Raw genomic sequence first — 20,838 nt, 5'->3', positions numbered from 1 at the left:
GTGGACCACGACTGCTGGCTGTTCACCCTCCCGCTTCAGGATGCTCTGCAGCCGCTCAGTGACACCCCCAGTGTAGTTGAGCCACCCACGGTGCCACGGACTTGGCTCTGGCTGCACTCCCCAGGTGAAGCATCACTTTCCTCAGTATTCAGAACTGAATACCTGTTGGAGAGTGAGATGCACTCAGGGGTCTCCTGCACTACCTGCCTGATTCTTTTTGACTGTCTGGTGGTCACCCATTCCCTCTCTCCCTGCATACTCTTAAGCTGTGAGGTGACCACATCCATAAACATGCTATCTACATAGCCCTCACCCTCATGAATACACTGGAGTGTCGCCAGCTGCTGTTCAAGTTCCAAAACCCGGAGCTCCAGCTGCTTCAATTGATGACACTTCCTGCACAAATGGTTCTCCGGGATAGGGGAAGCATCCCACATAGCACAGAAGGTGCACTCTCAAGGTTGAAGCAACCTTGCCATTCCTTTAATTATTAGTTGACCCTTTGCTACTGCTAAAAAAAACCTTACCAATACTACAGCAGCTTAGAATAAAACCTTACCAGTACTGAAAAATCCTACTAAAAATCAATACAGTTGATTAGTTAAAATAAACCTTACTCAAAAAAAACAGCTACTCACTTGTTCCTGATTATTAAGCTATTTACACACACACCCTAACAGTAGTATCCAGCTATTTAGAGTTATTCCCTAACAGCAGTTACTCACCAACCAATCACCTTGCAGGGGTAGGCCATTTAAGACTGAGAGGAGGAGGAATTTCTTCACTCAGAGGGTGGTGAATCTTTGGAATTCTCTGCCCATGTTCAAGACAGAAATCAACAGATATCTGGATATTAACGAGATCAAGGGATATGACGACAGCACAGAAAACTGGCACTGAGGTAGATGATCGAACTAAATGACGGAGCAGGCTCGACAGACTGAATGGCCTACTTCTGCTCCTATGTTCCTAAGAAGTTTGCAGACAATACAAAAATTGGCCATGTGGTTGATAATGAAGAAGCAGGCTGCAGACTTCAGGAAGATATCAATGGACCAGCAAGGTGGGCGTAACAGTGGCAAATGGAGTTCAATCCTGAGAAGTGTGAGGTAATCCATTTGCGGAAAGCAAACAAGGCAAGGGAATACATAATAAATGGTAGGATTAAGATGCGTAGAGGAACAGAGGGCTCTTGGAGTGCATGTCCACAGATCCCTGAAGGTGGCTGGACAGATAGCTAAGTTGCTCAAGGCGGCATATGGGATAATTTCCTTTATTAGTTGAAGCACAGAATATAAGAACTGGGAGGTTATACTGGAACTGTATAAAACACCAGTTAGGCCACAGGTGGAGTAGTACATGCAGTCATCGCACTATAGGAAAGATCTGATTGCACTAAAGAGGGTACAGAAGAGATTTACGAGGATGTTCCCTGGACTGGAGAATTTTAGTTATCAGGAAAGATTGGACAGACTAGGGTTGTTTTCTTTGGAACAAAGGAGGCTCTGGGGAGACATAACTGAAGAGTATAAAAGTCTGAGGGGTCTAGATAGAATGAATAGGAAGGCCCTATTCCCCTTGGTTGATATGTCCATTACCAGGGGGCAGAGAAGTTTAGACAGGATTCAAGGGGAAATATTTTCACCCAGTGGGTGGTGGGGATCTGGAACTCACTGCCTGAAAAGCTGGTAGAGGCAGAAACCCTCATAACATTTAAAAAGTACTTTGGACATGCACTTGAAATGCCGTAATCTACAAGGCTAGGGACCAAAGGCTGCTGAGTGGGATTAGCCTGGATGGCTCCTTGTCGGCCGGTGTAGACATGATGGGCCAAATGGCCTCCTTCCATGCTGTAAACGTTTCTGATTCTATGATCATATATAAACACTGGCATAGATCAGCTGAACCAAATGGCCTGTTTCTGTGCTATAAATCCTATTTTAAGGTCCACCTCGGAGGAGCCCCAACCACCACCCGCCCCTGCCCTCTCCCCCCACCACCACCACCAAATCCCAACCCTGACCCAAATTGAGAAAGCAGTGATTGGAACTCGGGAGGGGCCATATACAGAAGCAGGAGATGGGAAGCTGCAGGACCCAGCTCAGGGCAACTGGGAAATGTTGCTACCTCGTTGATTTTTCACACCTCTCCACCATTCATCAAATCCATAGAAACTAATAAAGACCAGAGCCAGGGCTGGTGGAGTGTAAAATCTGAAGCAAATGATGCAGCAGAAGTGAAATTAGCTCCCAGTACAGCATCTGTAACCCAGCTCCACTTCATTTGTTCCATATAACCTATCTCGAGTATCTCCATGGAATCCTGTGTATGGCACATCCTTACCGTTTGTACATGTAGCCCAAGGTAATGCCAGTACCCAACACTATTATAATGATCATCATTCCAATCGCCAAAGCCTGACCTAGAGATAAAAGTAAACCAATGTTACACTGTGGAAAAGAGGGGGGGACAAAAACAGAAACTTCAATCAAATCCCCTCTTACTTCCAACCTTCCTCAAGCACTGTAAATGACCCAATCCCAGAGGTTGTGTTTCTCTTGATTAGTTCAACAGTTACAGGGAAACTGCTCAGCGCCTGAGGGTGAGTAGCTAATGGGTGCCATCTTAGCTCAATATCACAACATTGAGTCCTTTAATAAAAGCAAAATACTGCAGATGTTGGAAATCTGAAATAAAAACATGAAATGCTGGAGACACTCAGCAGGTCTGGCAGCATCTGTGGAGAGAGAAGCAGAGTTATCGTTTCAGGGCAATGACCCTTCATTAGAACTGATATCCTTTAATTTAGTTGCCGGCTTCTGTTCTACCGAATTAAGTCATAGGTTGAATAAGGGAAGCTTGGAGACAAATGGATAAGTAGAACCAATACTCATAAATGAAACATACAGCTAAATCAGTCCCACACATCAATTAGCACAATAAAGGAACTATTACACTAATTGGTAGATTTTGTAGGCCACCAAATAGTGGGAAAGAGATAGAGGGGCAGATTTGCAAGGAAATCACAGAGTTGCAAGAACTATAGATGAGTGATAATGGGAGACTTTAACTAACCCAAAATTAAATGATACAGTGAGGGCAGAGAAGAGGAGAATTTTCTTGATTAATATGTTTCCTGCCCAACAAGGAAGGAGACAATGCTGGATCTAGTCCTGAGCAATGAAATACATATTGTCACAGTGGGGGAGCATTCTGGGAGTGTTCAGCACAGAGTGAGTGCGTCCTAAACAGTGCAAAAGTTAGAAATTTGGCGCAGAGGGGAAAGGAGTTCTGCTTTTTGCCTCCAAAAGTTGTTCATGTAAGCTTGGGGCAGTAAAAATTTCAAATATTTGTCCAGTGTTTTAGTGCTTAGTGTAAGTTAGTGTGTCGAAAAAGAAAACTGTTTTCCACAAATGGCAATCGATGCTAGATCAATTGTAGATTTTAAGTCTGAGATTAATAGATTTGTGTTAACCGGCAAGGCCGGTTAGGTCGCAGATCAGCCATTATCTCACTGAATGGCAAAACATGCTTGAGGGGTTAAAAGGCCTACTCCTGTTCTTATGTTTTTTTAATTCATTCATGGGAAGTGGGCATCACTGGCAAGACCAGCATTTATTGCCCATCCCTAATTGCCTTTGAGAAGGTGGTGGTGTACTGCCTTCTTGAACCACTGCAGTGCTGTTAGGAATGGAGTTCCAGAATTTTGACACAGCGACAGTGAAGGAACGGCAATATAATTCCAAGTCAGGATGGTGTGTGGCTTGGAGGGGAACTTTCAGGTGGTGGTGTTCCCATGCATCTGCTGCCCTTGTCCTTCTAGGTGGTAGAGGTCACGGGTTTGGAAGGTGCTGTCAAAGGAGCCTTGGTGAGTTGCTGCAGTGCATCTTGTAGATGGTACACACTACTGTCACTTAGAATCGGTGGTGAAGGGAGTGAATGTTGAGGGTGGCGGATGGGGTGCCAATCAAGTGGGCTGTTTTGTCCTGGATGGTGTTGAGCTTCTTGAGTGCTGTTGGAGCTGCACCCATCCAAGCAAATGGAGAGTATTCCATCATGCTCCTGACTTGTGCCTTGTAGATGGTGGACAGGCATTGGGGAGTCAGGAGGTGAGCTACTCACTGCAGAAGTCCCAGCCTCTAACCTGCTCCTGTAGCCACAGTATTTATGTGGCTGCTCCAGTTCAGTTTCTGGTCAATGGTGACCCCCAGAATGTTGATAGTGGGGGATTCAGCGATGGTAATGCCATTCAACATCAAGGGGAGATGGTTGGATTCTCTCTTGTTTAAGATGGTCATTGCCTGGCACTTTTGTGGCACAAATGTTACTTGCCACTCATCAGCCGAAGCCTACATGCTGTCCAGGTCTTGCTACTATGGAGATGGGCTACTCAGTATCTGAGGAGTCGCGAATGGTGCTGAACATTGTGCAATCATCAGCTGTGTCAGGCTGTTGCTTGACTAGTCTGTGGGACAGCTCTCCCAATTTTGGCACAAGCTCCCTGACGTTAGTAAGGACGACTTTGCAGGATTGACAGGGCTGGGTTTGCTGGGATGCTGGGTGGTCCATCCGGTTTCATATTATTTCTTAATAAAGCATACAGTGTCCTTAGGCTTTATTAATAGGAGCAAAGAGTACAAGAAGTTATGCTGAACTTGTTTAAGACACTAGTTCAGCCTCAGCTGGAGTACTGCGACCAGTACTGGGGGCTGCACGAGTAGGCAAGCTATGAAGACATTGGAGAGAGTACAGAAAACAGAACGGTTTCAGGGATGAGTAACTTCAGGTATGAAGACAGAGAAGTTGGGACTATTATCCTTAGAGAAGGCTGAGAGGAGATTCAAAATCATGAGGGTTCTGGACAGAGTGGACAAGGAAAAACTGTTCCCACTCGTGAAAGGATCGAGAACAAGAGGGCACAGATTTAAAACGATTGGTAAAAGAAGCAAAAGCGACATGCAGCAAATCTTCTTCACAAGGCGAGAGGCAGGTTCAATCAAGGTATTCAAAAGGGAATTGTTATCTGAAAAGGAAGAATGTGCAGGATTAGGTGAATTGCTCATTTGGAGAGCCGGGGCAGACATGATGGGCCAAATGGCCTCCTTCTGCACTGTAGCAATTCTGTGATACAGACAGGCTGGTGGAATGGGCAGACACATGGCCAAATGAAATTCAATGTAGGAAAGTATGAGGTGGTATATTATGGTAGGAAGAATGAGGAGAGAAGAAGCAGCTGTATGGTACAATTTTAAAGGGGTGCAAGAATTGAGAGGTCTGGAGGTGTTTATGCACAAATCTTTGAAGGCTGCACAACAGGTTAGAAATGTAGAAAATTTACAACACAGGAGGCCATTCGGCTCTTCAAGTCTGTGCCAGCCAAAAAAGAGCTGTCCAGCCAAATCCCAGTTTCCAGCTCTTGGACCCGAGCCCTTTAGGTTCCAGCACATCACGTGCATTTCCAAGTACTTTTTTTTTTTAAATGTGATGAGGGTTTTTGCCTCTACCATCTTTTCTGCCAGCGAGTTGCAGACCCTCAACCACCCTCTGGGTAAAAAAAAATTCTTAACTCCCCTTTAATCTTTTTACCAATTACTTTAAATCTATGCCTCCTAGTTATTTATTGAAAAAAGAATAGAAGCACATTATTCTGGAAAATAAAAGCTCATGGTGTAGGGGGTATCATTCTGGCGTGGATTGGCTAGCAAACAGGAAACAGAGAGTAGGCATAATTGGGCAAATTTTCTGTGTGGCAAGATGTAACGTGAGGTGTGCCACAAGTGCTGGGGCGTCAACTTTTTACAATTTATATAAATGACCTGGATGAAGGGATTGAAGGTATGGTGGCTAAATTTGCTAATGACACAAAGATAGGTAGGAATGTAAGTTGTGAAGAGGACATAAGGAGGCTACAAAGAGATATAGATAGGTTAAGTGAGTGGGCAAAGATCTGGCAAATGGAATATAGTGGGAAAATGTGAAATTGTCAATTTTGGCAGGAAGAATAAAAAAGAATCATATCTAAATGGTGAGAGATTGCAGAGCTCTGAGATGCAGAGGAATCTGGGTGTCCTGGTGCATGAATCGCAAAAGGTTAGTATGCAGGTAAAGCACGTAATTAGGAAAGCTAATAGAATGTTATTTATCGTGAGGGGAATTGAATACAAAAGTAGGGAGGTTATGCTTCAGCTATACAGGGCATTGGTGAGTCCACATCTGGAGTGCTGTGTACAGTATTGGTCTCCTTATTTAAGGAAGGATGTAAATGCGTTGGAAGCAGTTCAGAGAAGGTTTACATAGAACATGGAACAGTACAGCACAGTACAGTACAGGCCCTTCGGCCTAGAATGGACAGATTGTCTTATGAGGAAAGGTTGGATAGGTTAGGCTTGTATCCGCTGGAGTTTAGAAGAGTTAGAGGCAACTTGATTGAAACATATAAAAGATCCTGATGGGTCTTGACAGGGTGGATGTGGAAAGGATGTTTCCTCTTGTGGGAGAATCTAAAACTAGGGGTCACTGTTTAAAAATAAGCGGTCGCCCATTTAAGACAGAGATGAGGAGAATGTTTTTCTCTCAGAGGGTCATGAGTCTTTGGAACTTTCTTCCTCAAAAGGCACGGGAAGCAGAGTCTTTGAATATCTTTAAGGCAGAGGTAGATCGATTCTTGATGAGCAAGGGGTGAAAGGTTATTGGGCGTAGGCAGGAATGTGGAGTTGAGGTAACAATGCGATCAGCCATGATTTTACTGAATGGCAGAGCAGGCTCGAGGGGCCGAGTGGCCTACTCCCACTCCAAATTCGTACGTATGTTCGATTGTTCACAGGCAGGACTAGAGACATTAATTAAAATTTAATTAGTAAAATTATTAAACAGATGGCAGGGCAGGTGATGTGTGACACCTGCAGAATGTGGGAGCTCGTGGACACCTGACTGTAAACAAATCTGCAGTAAGTGTATATGGCTGGAGGAACTTTGGCTCAAAGTCTTTGAGCTAGAGGCCAAACTGCAGACACTGTGACACATCAGGGATGGAGAAAGTTACTTGGACACCTAGTTCCTGAAAGTGGTCACATCCCTTACGATAGGGTAGTCTTATTTGGTCCACGGTCAGAGACAGGAGGGTGTGACTGTGCGTGAGGCAAGTATGGGGAACAAGAAGGTAGAATTGGAGGAGCCTAGGCACTTGCAATTCTCCAACAGGTTTGAGGTTCTTTCAGCTTGTATGGATGATAGGGAGGGCTGCAGGGTGGATGAGCGAACTCACCATGGCACTGTGGTACAGGAAGCCATTCTGGGGGTGTGGGCATGGGAGGGAGCTCATAGGAATGTCGTGGTAGTAGGGGACAGTATAGTCATGGGGATAGAAACAGTTCCTGCAGTCGTGAGCGAGAGTCCAGAAGGCTGTGTTGCCTGCCCAGTGCCAGGAGCTAGAGAGGAACTAAGAAACATAGAAAAATAGGAGGAGTAGGCCATTCAGCCCTTTGAGCCTGCTCTGCCATTCAATACAATCAGGGCTGATCATCAAAACTCAGTAACCTGTTCCCGCTTTCTTCCCGTATCCCTTGATCCCATTAGCCCTAATAACTATATCTAACTCTTTCTTGAATATATTTAATGATTTGGCGTCAACTGCTTTCTGTGGTAGAGAATTCCACAGGTTCACCACTCTCTGGGTGAAGAAATCTCTCCTCATCTCAGTCCTAAATGGCTTACCCCTTATCCTTAGACTGTGTCACCTGGTCCTGGACTCCCCCGCCATCGGGAACATCCTTCCTGCAACTTGCAGTGGAAGTGGGAGGATCAAATTGTCGTGGTCCATGTAGGTACCAATGACATAGGTGGGACTAAGAAAGAGGTTCTGCTTGGATAGTATGAGCAGCTAGGGGCTAAATTATAAAGCAGAACCTCAAAGGCAATAATCTCTGGATTATTATCTGTGCCACAAGCAAATTGGAGCACAGTAAATAAGATTAGAGTGTTAAATGCATGGCTGAAAGATTGGTGCGGGAGAAAAATATTTTGATTCATGGGGCACTGGCACCAGTACCAGGGAAAGTGGGAGCTGCAGTGTTGGGATGGGTCTTCACCTGAACAGTGCTGGGACAAGTTTTTCTGGCAAGTCGTATAACTAGGGCGGTAGAGAGGGCTTTAAACTAAATAGCAGAGACAAGGGATCAAGTGAGGAAAGATGTGATAAATTAAGGGCTGCTTAAACGTTGTGAGAATTCAGGTTAACAAGCATAAAGCATAAGTTGATAAGGCATAAGGGATCCTGGGCTTTATAAATAAAGGCAGAGTACAGAAGCCAGGAAATTATGCTCAACCTATGTAAAGCAATAGTTTAGCCCCAGCTGGAGTATTGTATCTGATTCTGGGCACTACACTTTAGGAAGAATGTGAAGTGGAGAAAGTTTACCAGAATGGTTCCAAGGATGAGGGATTAAAGTTATATGGATAGACTGGAGAAGTTGAGGTTGAGCAGAGAAGGCTAAGAGGAAATTTTATAGAGGTGATACAATTCAATAATCGCCTTCGTGATGGCTAATAGCTTTCTGAATGGAGGGATGTGACTAGTGGTGTTCCGCAGGGATCAGTGCTGGGACCTTTGCTGTTTGTAGTATATATAAATGATCTGGAGGAAAATGTAGCTGGTCTGATTAGTAAGTTTGTGGATGACACAAATGTTGGTGGAGTTGCGGATAATGATGAGGATTGTCAGAGGATACAGCAGGATATAGATCGGTTGGAGACTTGGGCGGAGAAATGGCAGATGGAGTTTAATCCGGACAAATGTGAGGTAATGCATTTTGGAAGATCAAATATAGGTGGGAAGTATACAGTAAATGGCAGAACCCTTAGGAGTATTGACAGGCAGAGATATATGGGCGTACAGGTCCACAGGTTACTGAAAGTGGCAACGCAGGTGGATAAGGGTAGTCAAGAAGGCATATGGCATGCTTGCCTTCATTGGTCGGGGCATAGAGTATAAAAATTGGCAAGTCGTGCTGCAGCTGTACAGAACTTTAGTTAGGCCACACTTAGAATATTGCGTGCAATTCTGGTCGCCACACTACCAGAAGGATGTGGAGGCTTTGGAGAGGGTACAGAAGAGGATTACCAGGATTTTGCCTGGTCTGGAGGGCATTAGCTATGAGGAGAGGTTGGATAAACTCAGATTGTTTTCACTGGAACGACGGAGATGGAGGGGCGACATGATAGAGGTTTACAAAGTTATGAGCGACATGGACAGAGTGAATAGTCAGAAGCTTTTTCCCAGGGTGGAAGAGTCAGTTACTAGGGGACATAGGTTTAAGGTGCGAGGGGCAAAGTTTAGAGGGGATGTGCGAGGCAAGTTCTTTACACAGAGGGTGGTGAGTGCCTGGAACTTGCTGCCGGGGGAGGTGGTGGAAGCAGGTACGATAGCGACGTTTAAGAGGCATCTTGACAAATACATGAATAGGATGGGAATAGAGGGATAGTGACCCCGGATGTGCAGTAGATTTTAGTTTAGACAGGCATCAAGATCGGCGCAGGCTTGGAGGGCCGAATGGCCTGTTCCTGTGCTGTTCTTTGTTCTTAGAAAGGGAACTGCAGCCTCACAGCTCCAGCGACCTGGGTTCGGTTCTGGGTACTGCCTGTGTGGAGTTTGCAAGTTCTCCCTGTGACTGTGTGGGTTTCCGCCGGGTGCTCCGGTTTCCTCCCACAGCCAAAGACTTGCAGGTTGATAGGTAAATTGGCCATTGTAAATTTCCCCTAGTGTAGGTAGGTGGTAGGAGAATTGAGGGAAGGTGGGGATGTGGTAGGGAACATGGGATGAATGTAGGATTAGTATAAATGGGTGGTTGATGGTCGGCACAGATTTGGTGGGCCGAAGGGCCTGTTTCAGTGCTGTATCTCTCTATGACTCTATGAGACAAAATTGCAAGGATATGGGGAACGAGTGAGTGGGACTAACTTCATTGTTCTTTGAAAGCCAGTGCAGATTCAGTGGGCCAAATGGTCTCCTCCCGTGCTGAAATGCTAGTGTTTTGGTGTGAATATGATGCACCACCTTTCTGAATTTTGTTGACTGCATTGTTCTCCATTTCGCTATAATACACAAGTCAGAAGAACTTTGCAAGTCTTTTTTGTCTAGCCAGATTCGATAGGGCAAATGGCCTCCTTCTGTCCTGTATTATTCTATAATTCAATGATAATTATACCATACTGAATAGGGACAACATTTTCAACCTTGTTGGATATTTATGAAAGCATATTGACAAGTATGGCATTCACCCTGAGCTGGAGAGAGATATAATAGTAATAAGAAATGCTGAAAATACTCAGCAGGTCTGGCAGCATCTGTGGAGAGAGAAGCAGAGTTAATATTTCAGGTCAGTGACCGTTCATCAGAACTTCTGCTTCTCTCTCCATGGATGCTGCCAGACCTACTGAGTATTTCCAGCATTTCTTGTTTTATTCAGATTTCCAGCATACGCAGTATTTTGCTTTTATTATATGGAGAGAGATACATGTGGGCTGAATTTAATGGGTTCCCCAGAGATGGGCTAGGAGGTGGGGGGCCCACTGAATTGTGAGGTTAAAAGGTTGGGTGGGGGTCGGGGGGTAGGTTCAGAGAGCCTGTTGCCTTCCCGTCGCACCGCAATTTAGTCAGAGGCAGGATAGGCCAACCTACCCAGTGCCAGTTAAGGCCCTTAAGAGGCCTTATGAAGAATTCTTCATCAAGATGGAGAGTGACGTATTTGATTCTGAGACAAGGGTCCTGAATCTTCATAAAGGAAACTATGAAAGTATGAGGCGCGAGTTGGCTATGATGGATTGGGAAACGTTACTTAAAGGGATGACTGTGGATAGGCAATGGCAAACATTCAAAGAGCACATGGATGAACTGCAACAATTGTTTATTCCTGTCTGGCGCAAAAGTAAAATGGGAAAGGTAGCCAAACCATGGCTTACAAGGGAAATTAGAGATAGCATTAGATCCAAGGAAGAGGCATATAAATTTGCCAAAAAAAACAACAGAGCTGAGGATTGGGAGCAGTTTAGAATTCAGCAAAAGAGGTGCTAGGGATTGATTAAGAAGGGGAAAATAGAGTTCAAGAGCAAGCTTGCAGGGAACATAAAAACTGACTGTAAAAGTTTCTATAGGTATGTGAAGAGAAAAAGGTTAGTGAAGACAAATGTAGTTCTCTTACAGTCAGAAACAGGGGAATTTATTGTAGGGAACAAAGAAGTGGCTGACCAACTAAATACATACTTTGGTTCTGTCTTCACAAAGGAGGACACAAATATCATACCAGAAATGTTGGGGAACACAGGGTTTAGTGAGAGAGAGGAACTGAAGGAAATCAGTATGAGTAGAGAAATAGTGTTGGGGAAATTGACAGGATTGAAGGCTGATAAATCCCTAGGGCCTGATGGTCTGCATCCCAGAGTACTTAAGGAAGTAGCCCTAGAAATAGTGGATGCATTGGTGGTCATCTTCCAAGATTCCACAGACTCTGGAACATTTCCTACAGATTGGAGGGTAGCTAATGTAACCCCACTATTTAAAAAGGGAGGTAGAGAGAAAACAGGGAATTATAGACCAGTCAGCCTGACGTCGGTAGTGGGGAAAATTCTAGAGTCCATTAACAAAGATTTTATAGCAGAGCACTTGGAGAACAGTGGTAGAATCAGACAGAGTCAGCATGGATTTACGAAAGGGAAATCATGCTTGACAAATCTACTAGAATTCTTCGAGGATGTAACTAGTAGAGTTGATGAGGGGGAGCCAGTGGATGTGGTTTATTTGGACTTTCAGAAGGCTTTCAACAAAGTCCCACATAAAAGAGATTAGCATGTAAAATTAAAGCGCATGGGATTGGGGGTAGTGTATTGTGATGGATAGAAAATTGGTCAGCAGACAGGAACAAAGAGGGATAAATGGGTCTTTTTCCGAATGGCAGGCAGTGACTAGCAGGGTACCGCAGGGATTGGTGCTAGGACCCCAGCTATTCACAATATATATTAATGATTTAGATGAGGGAGCTAAATGCAATATCTCCAAATTTGCAGATCAGACAAAACTGCGTGGGAGGGTGAGTTGTGAGGAGGATGCAGAGAGGCTTTAGGGTGATTTGGACAAGTTGAGTGAGTGGGCAAATGCATGGCAGATGCAGTATAATGTGGATAAATGTGAGGTTATCCACTTTGGTAGCAAAAACAGGAAGGCAGATTATCTGAACGTCTATAAACTGAGAGAGGGGAATATGCAGCGAGACCTGGGTGTTCTCGTACACAAGTCGCTGAAGGTAAGCATGCAGGTGCAACAGGCGGTAAAAAAGGCAAATGGTTTTTTTTTAAAGAGATACAGCACTGAAACAGGCCCTTCGGCCCACCGAGTCTGTGCCGACCATCAACCACCCATTTATACTAATCCTACACTAATCCCATATTCCTACCTGTCCCTATATTTCCCTACCACCTATCTATACTAGGGGCAATTTATAATGGCCAATTTACCTATCAACCTGCAAGTCTTTTGGCTTGTGGGAGGAAACCGGAGCACCCAGAGAAAACCCACGCAGACACAGGGAGAACTTGCAAACTCCACACAGGCAGTACCCAGAATTGAACCCGGGTTGCTGGAGCTGTGAGGCTGCGGTGCTAACCACTGCGCCACTGTGTCGCCCTTTATATGTTGGCCCTCATAGCGAGAGGATTTGAGTACAGGAGCAGGGATGTTTTGCTGCAATTATACAGGGTCTTGGTGAGGCCACACCTGGAATATTGTGTGCAGTTTTGGTCTCCTTATCTGAGGAAGGATGTTCTTGCTATAGAGGGAGTGCAGCGAAGGTTCACCAGACTGATTCCTGGGATGGGGAGACTGACGTATGAGGAGAGATTGAGTCGGTTAGGATTATATTCGCTGGAGTTCAGAAGAGTGAGGGGGGATCTCATAGAAACCTATAAAATTCTAGCAGGACTTGACAGGGTAGATGCAAGAAGGATGTTCCCGATGGTGGGGGAGTCCAGAACCAGGGGTCATAGTCTAAAGACACAGGGTAAACCTTTCAGGACTGAGATGAGGAGAAATTTCTTCACCCAGAGAGTGGTGAGCCTGTGGAATTCGCTACCACAGAAAGCAGTTGAGGCCAAAACATTGTATGTTTTCAAGAAGGAGTTAGATATAGCTCTTGGGTTTAAAGGGATCAAAGGATATGGAGCGAAAGTGGGAACAGGTTATTGAGTTGGATGATCAGCCATGATCATAATGACTGACAGAGCAGGCTCGAAGGGCTGATTGGCCTACTCCTGCTCCTATTTTCTATGTTTCTATGATTATCAACCCCTTAAGGGCCTTTTCATCGCACCACTGGCATTAAGCCAGCGGTGGGGGCCTCTGTCATGCGGAGAGGTCGCCCAGTAAAACGAGGCAATGTCCATGCGGGCTTTGGGAGGTGGACAATCTGTGGCCCAGCGAGTGACCCCGCCACCAAACAATCCACTTCTCTGAACCCTCCCCTCCACTCAACACGCAACCCCCCCTCCCCCAAACCAGGCTAGTCGGCAGGCCCCAGTGACCCAGCCTCAGGTCTCAGCGCTGGGCCTGCCTCCTGCAGTACCGGCAGTGGCCACCGCTCCAGGTGGCACTACCGACCTTATTAAACTGCTGGTCCTTTGATTGGTCAGCATTTCTTGGCGGCAGGATCTCTGTCTTTAAAGGGACAGGGATCCTGGCGTCAGGCTGTCAATTGCCCGGTTGCCATTAAATAGAGCCGGGGGCGGGGATCTCCAATTGGCCAAGACGGGGTTCCCACCACTATTTCGTCCTGGCACGGGGAGCCCCATCAGCTCCACTAAATTCTGCCCTGTCTGTGCAGTTAACTAATCTCAGCCAGCATTGCCTGGGCCACGAAGATTCCTGATGGACAGAACGTTCCTCATATTTTGCACCCATTGTACGCTCTGCATCTTGACACCACGGCCTGAAGCTGCACACAGCCCAACACAATGAACTGACCATGCCGAGACAGTTCACACTAACTGGACCCTGACCCTGATTGACTGTGCACTGATACTACACACTTACTGTATCCTTAACCCGTGCCTGCCAAATACGCTGTGGCCCATTCACACTGACTGTGAGGTTAGATAACAATGGACTAGTCAGGTGGGCAGAAAAGTAGCAAATGAAATTCAATCCAGAGAAGTGTAAGGTAATGCTATTGGGAGAACAAACAAGGCAAGGGAATACACAATAAATGGTAGGATACTGAGAAGTGTAGAGGACAAAGGGACCTTGGAGTGCATGTCCACAGATCGCTGAAGGTGACTCCGAGTCACAAGCTCCACATTACTGGCACTGTACACCTTGGCTTCATAACCATTCACTACTTCACTCTTCTCTGACCTCCATCCCCAGATCCCAGACTTGTTCCTTTCAAATGCGATGTTCTTGGTGTTGAGGTGTGTGGATACAATGGGAGAGGTGAAGATAAGGTGGTTAAGGCATACAGGATAGTTTCCTTTATTAGCTGAGGCATAAAGTATAAGAGCAGACAGATTATGCTAGAACTATATAAAACACTAGTTAAGACTACATCTAGAGTACTGCGTACAGTTCTGGTCACCACATTACATGAAGGATATGATCACACTAGAGAGGATACAGAGAAAATTTACAAGGATGTTGCTAAGAATGGAGAATTTGAGCAATAAGGAAAGAATGGATAGGCTGGGTTGCTTTCTCTGGAACAGATGAGGCTGAGGGGAGGTGTAATTGAGGTGTATAAAATTATGAGGGACCTAGATAGAGTGGATAGGAAGGAAGGACCTACTGCCCTCAGCAGAGAAGTTAATAACCAGGAGGCATAGATTTAAAGTAATAGACGGATTAAAGGGGAGCTGAGGAAAACATTTTTTTTCCCCCGCTCGGATGGTGGGGCTCTAGAATTCCCTGCCTGAAAAAAAAAAAGAGTAGTAGAGGCAAAAGCCCTCATCACATTAAAAAGTACCTGCAGTGCTATAGCCTACAGGGCTATGGAACAAGAGCAGCAAAGTGGGATTACAATGTATAGCTCTTTTTCAGCCAGCACGAGCACAATGGGCTAAATGGTCTCCTGTGCTGTAAATTTCTATGATTCTACAACTGTGGCCTGACATAGTGCAGTGATACACAGTGCAGACTGGCTGCAGTCTAACACTGTGCACACTGAATCCCATCTAATGCTGCTCCCCGACACTGTAGACTGATTGAACAATGTTGTCAGTAATCCCCCGATCTGGGAGTTCAGGCACCATACCTAGAATTCCAAGATCCTTCTTCTGAATTCCACTGACTGGTTGCTCCACAGTATGGTCACTCTTGGAGGGCACCGATAGAACTTGATCAATTTGACCTGCACTCGATTCAACACTCACTGTTTCCAGCTGTGCTGCTGTGGGATGAAGATCTTCATACAGAGAAGCACCTAATGAAAAGACAAGAGGGAAAAACAAATGATTGAGGGGAGCAGGGAGCGAATTACCATGTATGCATTGGGAAAACCTTATAAACTTGTCTCATTAACACTATGCAGCAAAAATCACCAGGGGCAATGACCATGAAAGGATTGCTCACTGGAACCAATACTGTTCTTTCTTGTTGTGGACTCATTGATTTAGACTGGGGCTGTAAACTGTTGCAGTTACTCTTTATGTCTGGACTTAAACTGTGAGTGTTGACAGGGCTATTGGATTAGATGGGGATCACTGGCTCTCTTGTCCCAGCTTCTCGTTCAAGCAGGGCTCATTAGATAGAAACCAAGGTGAGGAGAACATGGGAACAAAGGAATAGGAGGCGGCCATTCAAGCCTGCTCTACCATTCAGTTCGATCATGGTTGATCTGTATGCAGCTCGATCGACTGACCTTGGTTCTGTTGCACCTAACAAAAATCTATCAATCTCAGTTTTGAACTTTTCAATTGACCCCCAGCTTCAACAGCTTTTTTTTGGGACAGAGATCCAGTTTGCACTACCCTTAGTGTGAAATAGTGCTTCCTGGCATCACCCTGAACAGTCTAGCTTTAATTTTAAGGTTTTGTTCTGGTTCCTCCACCAGAGGAAATAGTTTCTCTCTATTGACCCCATCAAATCCTTTAGTCATTTTACACACCTCAATTAGATCACCTCTTAATCTTCTAAATTCAAGGGAATGCAATCCTAGTCTATGCAACCTGCCCCTTAGTTTAACCATCTAAGCCCCAGTAAATTCTGGTGAATCTGCACTGCACTCCCTCCAAGGCCAATATATCCTTCCTGAGGTGCAGTGCCTAGAAGTGAACACAGAACTCCAGGCGCAGTCTCACCAAAGCTCTATACAACTGAAGCATAACTTCCACCCCTTTGTATTGCAGCCCTCCTGAGATAAAAGCCATCATTTCATTAGCCCTTTTAATTATTTTTTGTACCTCTTAACTAGTTTTTAGTGATTTCTGTACGTAGTCCCCTTAATCTCTCTGCTACACCGTCTCGCCATTTAGAAAATACTATGATTTCTTCCTTAGGTCCAAAGTGGATGCTGTCACACTTCCCCACATTGAACTCCATCCACCACAGTTTTGCCCACTCATTCAATCTATTAATGTCCCTTTGCAACTTTCAGCTCCATCTGCACTATTTATTGTCCAACCTAATTTAGTGTCGTCAAAAACATGGATATATAGCTCTCATTTCCCTTTCACTTGAAAGAATAAAGAGGGGCAAAAAGAGACTGACAGCTAACATAAAAGGAAATCCAGAGGTCTTCTATATGCACATAAGTAGTAGATGGGTAGCAACGGGAGCTATGGAACCAATTAGCGACCAAAAAGGAAGCAGAAGACATGGTTGAGGTACTAAGTGAGTACTCTGCATTTGTCCTTACCAAGAAAGAAGATATTGCCAAAGTGACAATAAAAGAGGCGATGTGTGAGATACTGGACAGGCTAAAAAGTTGATTAGAAAGCAACAATCTAGTTGTGCGAGGCCCCTTGGGATTGAGCAACCATAATATGATAGAATTCTTGATCGAGATGGACAGTGACGCAGTTGATTCTGAGACTAAGGTCCTGAATCTTAATAAAGGAAACTACGAAGGTATGAGGCGCGAGTTGGCTATGACGAATTGCGAAACATTACTTAAAGGGATGACGGTGGAGAGGCAATGGCAAACATTCAAAGAGCGCATGGATGAACTGCAACAATTGTTTATCCCTGTCTGGCGCAAAAGTAGAACGGGAAAGGTAGCCAAACCATGGCTTACAAGGGAAATTAGAGATAGCATTAGATCCAAGGAAAAGGCATATAAATTTGCCAGAAAAAACAGATCTGAGGATTGGGAGCAGTTTAGAATTCAGCAAAGGAGGACCAAGGGATTGATTAAGAAGGGGAAAATGGAGTACGAGAGCAAGCTTGTGGGGAACATAAAAACTGACTGTAAAAGCTTCTAAAGGTATGTGAAGATTAGATTAGATTAGAGATACAGCACTGAAACAGGCCCTTCGGCCCACCGAGTCTGTGCCGACCGTCAACCACCCATTGAGACTAATCCTACACTAATCCCATATTCCCACCAAACATCCCCACCTGTCCCTATATTTCCCTACCACCTACCTATACTAGTGACAATTTATAATGGCCAATTTACCTATCAACCTGCAAGTCTTTTTGGCTTGTGGGAGGAAATCGGAGCACCCGGAGAAAACCCACGCAGACACAGGGAGAACTTGCAAACTCCACACAGGCAGTACCCGGAATTGAACCTGGGTTGCTGGAGCTGTGAGGCTGCAGTGCTAACCACTGCGCCGCCGAAGAGAAAAAGATTGGCGAAGGCAAATGTAGGTCCCTTACAGTCAGAAACAGGGGAATTTATTATGGGGAACAAAGAAGTGGCTGACCAACTATGCCAAAGACTTGCAGGTTGATAGGTAAGTTGGCCATTATAAATTGCCCCTAGTATAGGTAGGTGGTAGGGAAAATATAGGGACAGGTGGGGATGTGGTAGGAATATGGAATTAGTGTAGGATTAGTATAAATGGGTGGTTGATGGTCAGCACAGACTCGGTGGGCCGAAGGGCCTGTTTCAGTGCTGTATCTCTAAACTAAACTAACTAAATGCATACTTTGGTTCTGCCTTCACAAAGGAAGACACAAATAATATACCAGAAATGTTGCGGAACACAGGGTTTAGTGAGAGAGAGGAACTGAAGGAAATCAGTAATGGTCGAGAAATAGTGTTGGGGAAATTGATGGGATTGAAGGCCGATAAATCCCCAGGGCCTGATAATCTACATCCCAGAGTATTTAAAGAAGTGGCCCAAAAATAGTGGATGCATGGGTGGTCATCTTCCAAGATGCTATAGACTCTGGAACAGTTCCTACAGATTGGAGGGTAGCTAATGTAACCCCACTATTTAAAAAAGGGAGGTAGAGAGAAAGCAGGGAATTATAGACTAGTCAGCCTGACGTTGGTAGTGGGGAAAATTCTAGAGTCCATTATCAAAGATTTTATAGCAGAGCACTTGGAGAACAATGGTAAATCGGACAGAGTCAGCATGGATTTATGAAAGGGAAATCATGCTTGACAAATCTACTAGAAATCTTCGAGGATGTAACTAGTAGAGTTGATGAGGGGGAGCCAGTGGATGTGGTTTATTTGGACTTTCAGAAGGCTTTCGACAAAGTCCCACATAAGAGATTAGCGTGTAAAATGAAAGCGCATGGGATTGGGGGTAGTGTATTGCGATCAATAGAAAATTGGTTGACAGACAGGAAACAAAGAGTAGGAATAAACAGGTCTTTTTTCCGAATGGCAGACAGTGACCAGTGGGGTACCGCAGGGATCGGTGCTAGGACCCCAGCTATTAACAATATATATTAATGATTTAGATGAGGGAACTAAATGTAATGTCTCCAAATTTGCAGATGACACAAAACTGGGTGGGAGGGCGAGTTGTGAGGAAGATGCAGAGAGGCTTTAGGATGATTTGGACAAGTTGAGTGAGTAGGCTAATGCATGGCAGATGCAGTATAATGTGGATAAATGTGAGGTTATCCACTTTGGTAGCAAAAACAGGAATGCAGATTATCTGAACGGCTAGAAACTGAGAGAGGGGAATATGCAGCGAGACCTGGGTGTTCTTGTGTACTAGTCGCTGAAGGTAAGCATGCAGGTGCAGCAGGTGGTAAAAAAGACAAATGGTATGTTGGCCTTCATAGCGAGAGGATTCGAGTACAGGAGCAAGGATGTCTTGCTGCAATTATACAGGGCCTTGGTGAGGCCACACCTGGAATATTGTGTGCAGTTTTGGTCTCCTTATCTGAGGAAGGATGTTCTTGCTATCGAGGGAGTGCTGCGAAGGTTTACCAGACCGAATCCTGGGATGGCGGGACTGACGTATGAGGAGAGATTGAGTCGGTTAGGATTATATTCGCTGGAGTTCAGAAGAATGAGGGGGGAAATCTCATAGAAACCTATAAAATTCTAACAGGACAGGGTAGATGCAGGAAGGATGTTCTCGATGGTGGGGGAGTCCAGAACCAAGGGTTATAATCTCAGGATACAGGGTAAACCTTTCAGGTCTAAGATGAGGAGAAATTTCTTCACCCAGAGAGTAGTGAGCCTGTGGAATTCGCTACCACAGAAAGCAGTTGAGAAGAAGGAGTTAGATATAGCTCAAGGGTCTAAAGGGATCAAAGGGTGTGGGGCGAAAGCGGGAACAGGTTACTGAGTTGGATGATCAGCCATGATCATAATGAATGGCAGAGCAGGCTTGAAGGGCCAAATGGCCAACTCCTGCTCCTATTTTCTATGTTTCTATAAGTCATCAGGTCCCAATGGAATGTACCTGAGGGAAGTAAGGGTGGAAGTTGCAGTGGTACTGGCCCTAATCCACCAATCTTCCATCGATATGGGGTTGGTACCAGAGGACTGGAGAATTGTAGACATTACACCCTTGTTCAAAAAAGGGTGCAAGGATAAACCCAGCAACCACAGGCTAGTCAGTTTAACCTCAGTGGTGGGGAAGCTTTCTGAAACGATAATCTTGGACTAAATTAACAGTCACTTGGACTAATGTGGATTAATTAACGAAATCCAACATGGATTTGTTAAAGGTAAATCATACTTAATTAACTTGACTGAGTTTTTTGATGAGGTAACAGAGATGGCTGATGAGGGGAATGCAATCGATGTGGTGCATTTGGATTTCCAAAAGGCGTTTGATAAAGTGTCTTTGTCCTTTGGCTTGTCAGCAAATTTGAAGTCCCTGGAGTGGCAGTGACAACATGGATACAAATGGCTAAAGGACAGGAAACAGAGAGCAGCAGTGAATGGTTGTTTCTTGAACTGGACGAGGGTATGCAGTGGGGTTCCCCAAGGGCCGGTACCAGGATACTTCTCCTCATGATCTAGACTCATGAATTGGACTTGGGTGTAAAAGGCACAATTGTAAAATATACAGATGGTACAAAACCTGGAAGTATTGTGAACAGTGAGGAGCATAAGAAATAGGAGCAGGACTAGAGCTTAAGGCCCTTCAAACCTGCAGTGCAATTCTATATGATCATGGCTGATCTCCTGCCTCAACTCCACTGTCCCGCCCACTCCCAATAACCCTTGATTTTATCAATCCCAGCCTTGAATATATTCAATGATAGAGCATCCACAACACTCTGGGGTACAGAATTCCGAAAACTGTGAAGAATACTGAGGAAAGTGATGGTTCATCTGGGGAGTGCAGACAGAGCCAAGGCCATGGCACCACAGCTGGCTCAGCTGCACAGAGGTGCACAAAGAATACTGGAAGAGTGATAATGATAGGAGATTTGATAGT

The 20,838-nt window shown here is 45.0% G+C and overlaps 1 protein-coding gene across 3 annotated transcripts in view; it reads right to left on the bottom strand.

Moving 5' to 3' along the window:
• The window catches only part of pik3ip1 (phosphoinositide-3-kinase interacting protein 1), a 109,116-nt gene that overhangs the window by 24,663 nt on the left and 63,615 nt on the right, over nt 1-20,838 (bottom strand). For all 3 annotated transcript variants that reach the window (XM_068055634.1, XM_068055633.1, XM_068055632.1), the window contains 2 exons: nt 15,288-15,455; nt 2,344-2,422 (listed from right to left, as the gene is read on the bottom strand). In XM_068055634.1, the coding sequence (XP_067911735.1) occupies nt 2,344-2,422; nt 15,288-15,455 (247 nt within the window). The remainder of the gene's footprint in view (nt 1-2,343; nt 2,423-15,287; nt 15,456-20,838) is intronic.

This window comes from Heterodontus francisci, chromosome 23 (assembly GCF_036365525.1).
Source record: "Heterodontus francisci isolate sHetFra1 chromosome 23, sHetFra1.hap1, whole genome shotgun sequence".
Taxonomy (NCBI): domain Eukaryota; kingdom Metazoa; phylum Chordata; class Chondrichthyes; order Heterodontiformes; family Heterodontidae; genus Heterodontus; species Heterodontus francisci.
This window is presented reverse-complemented; position numbering and strand designations above follow the sequence as displayed.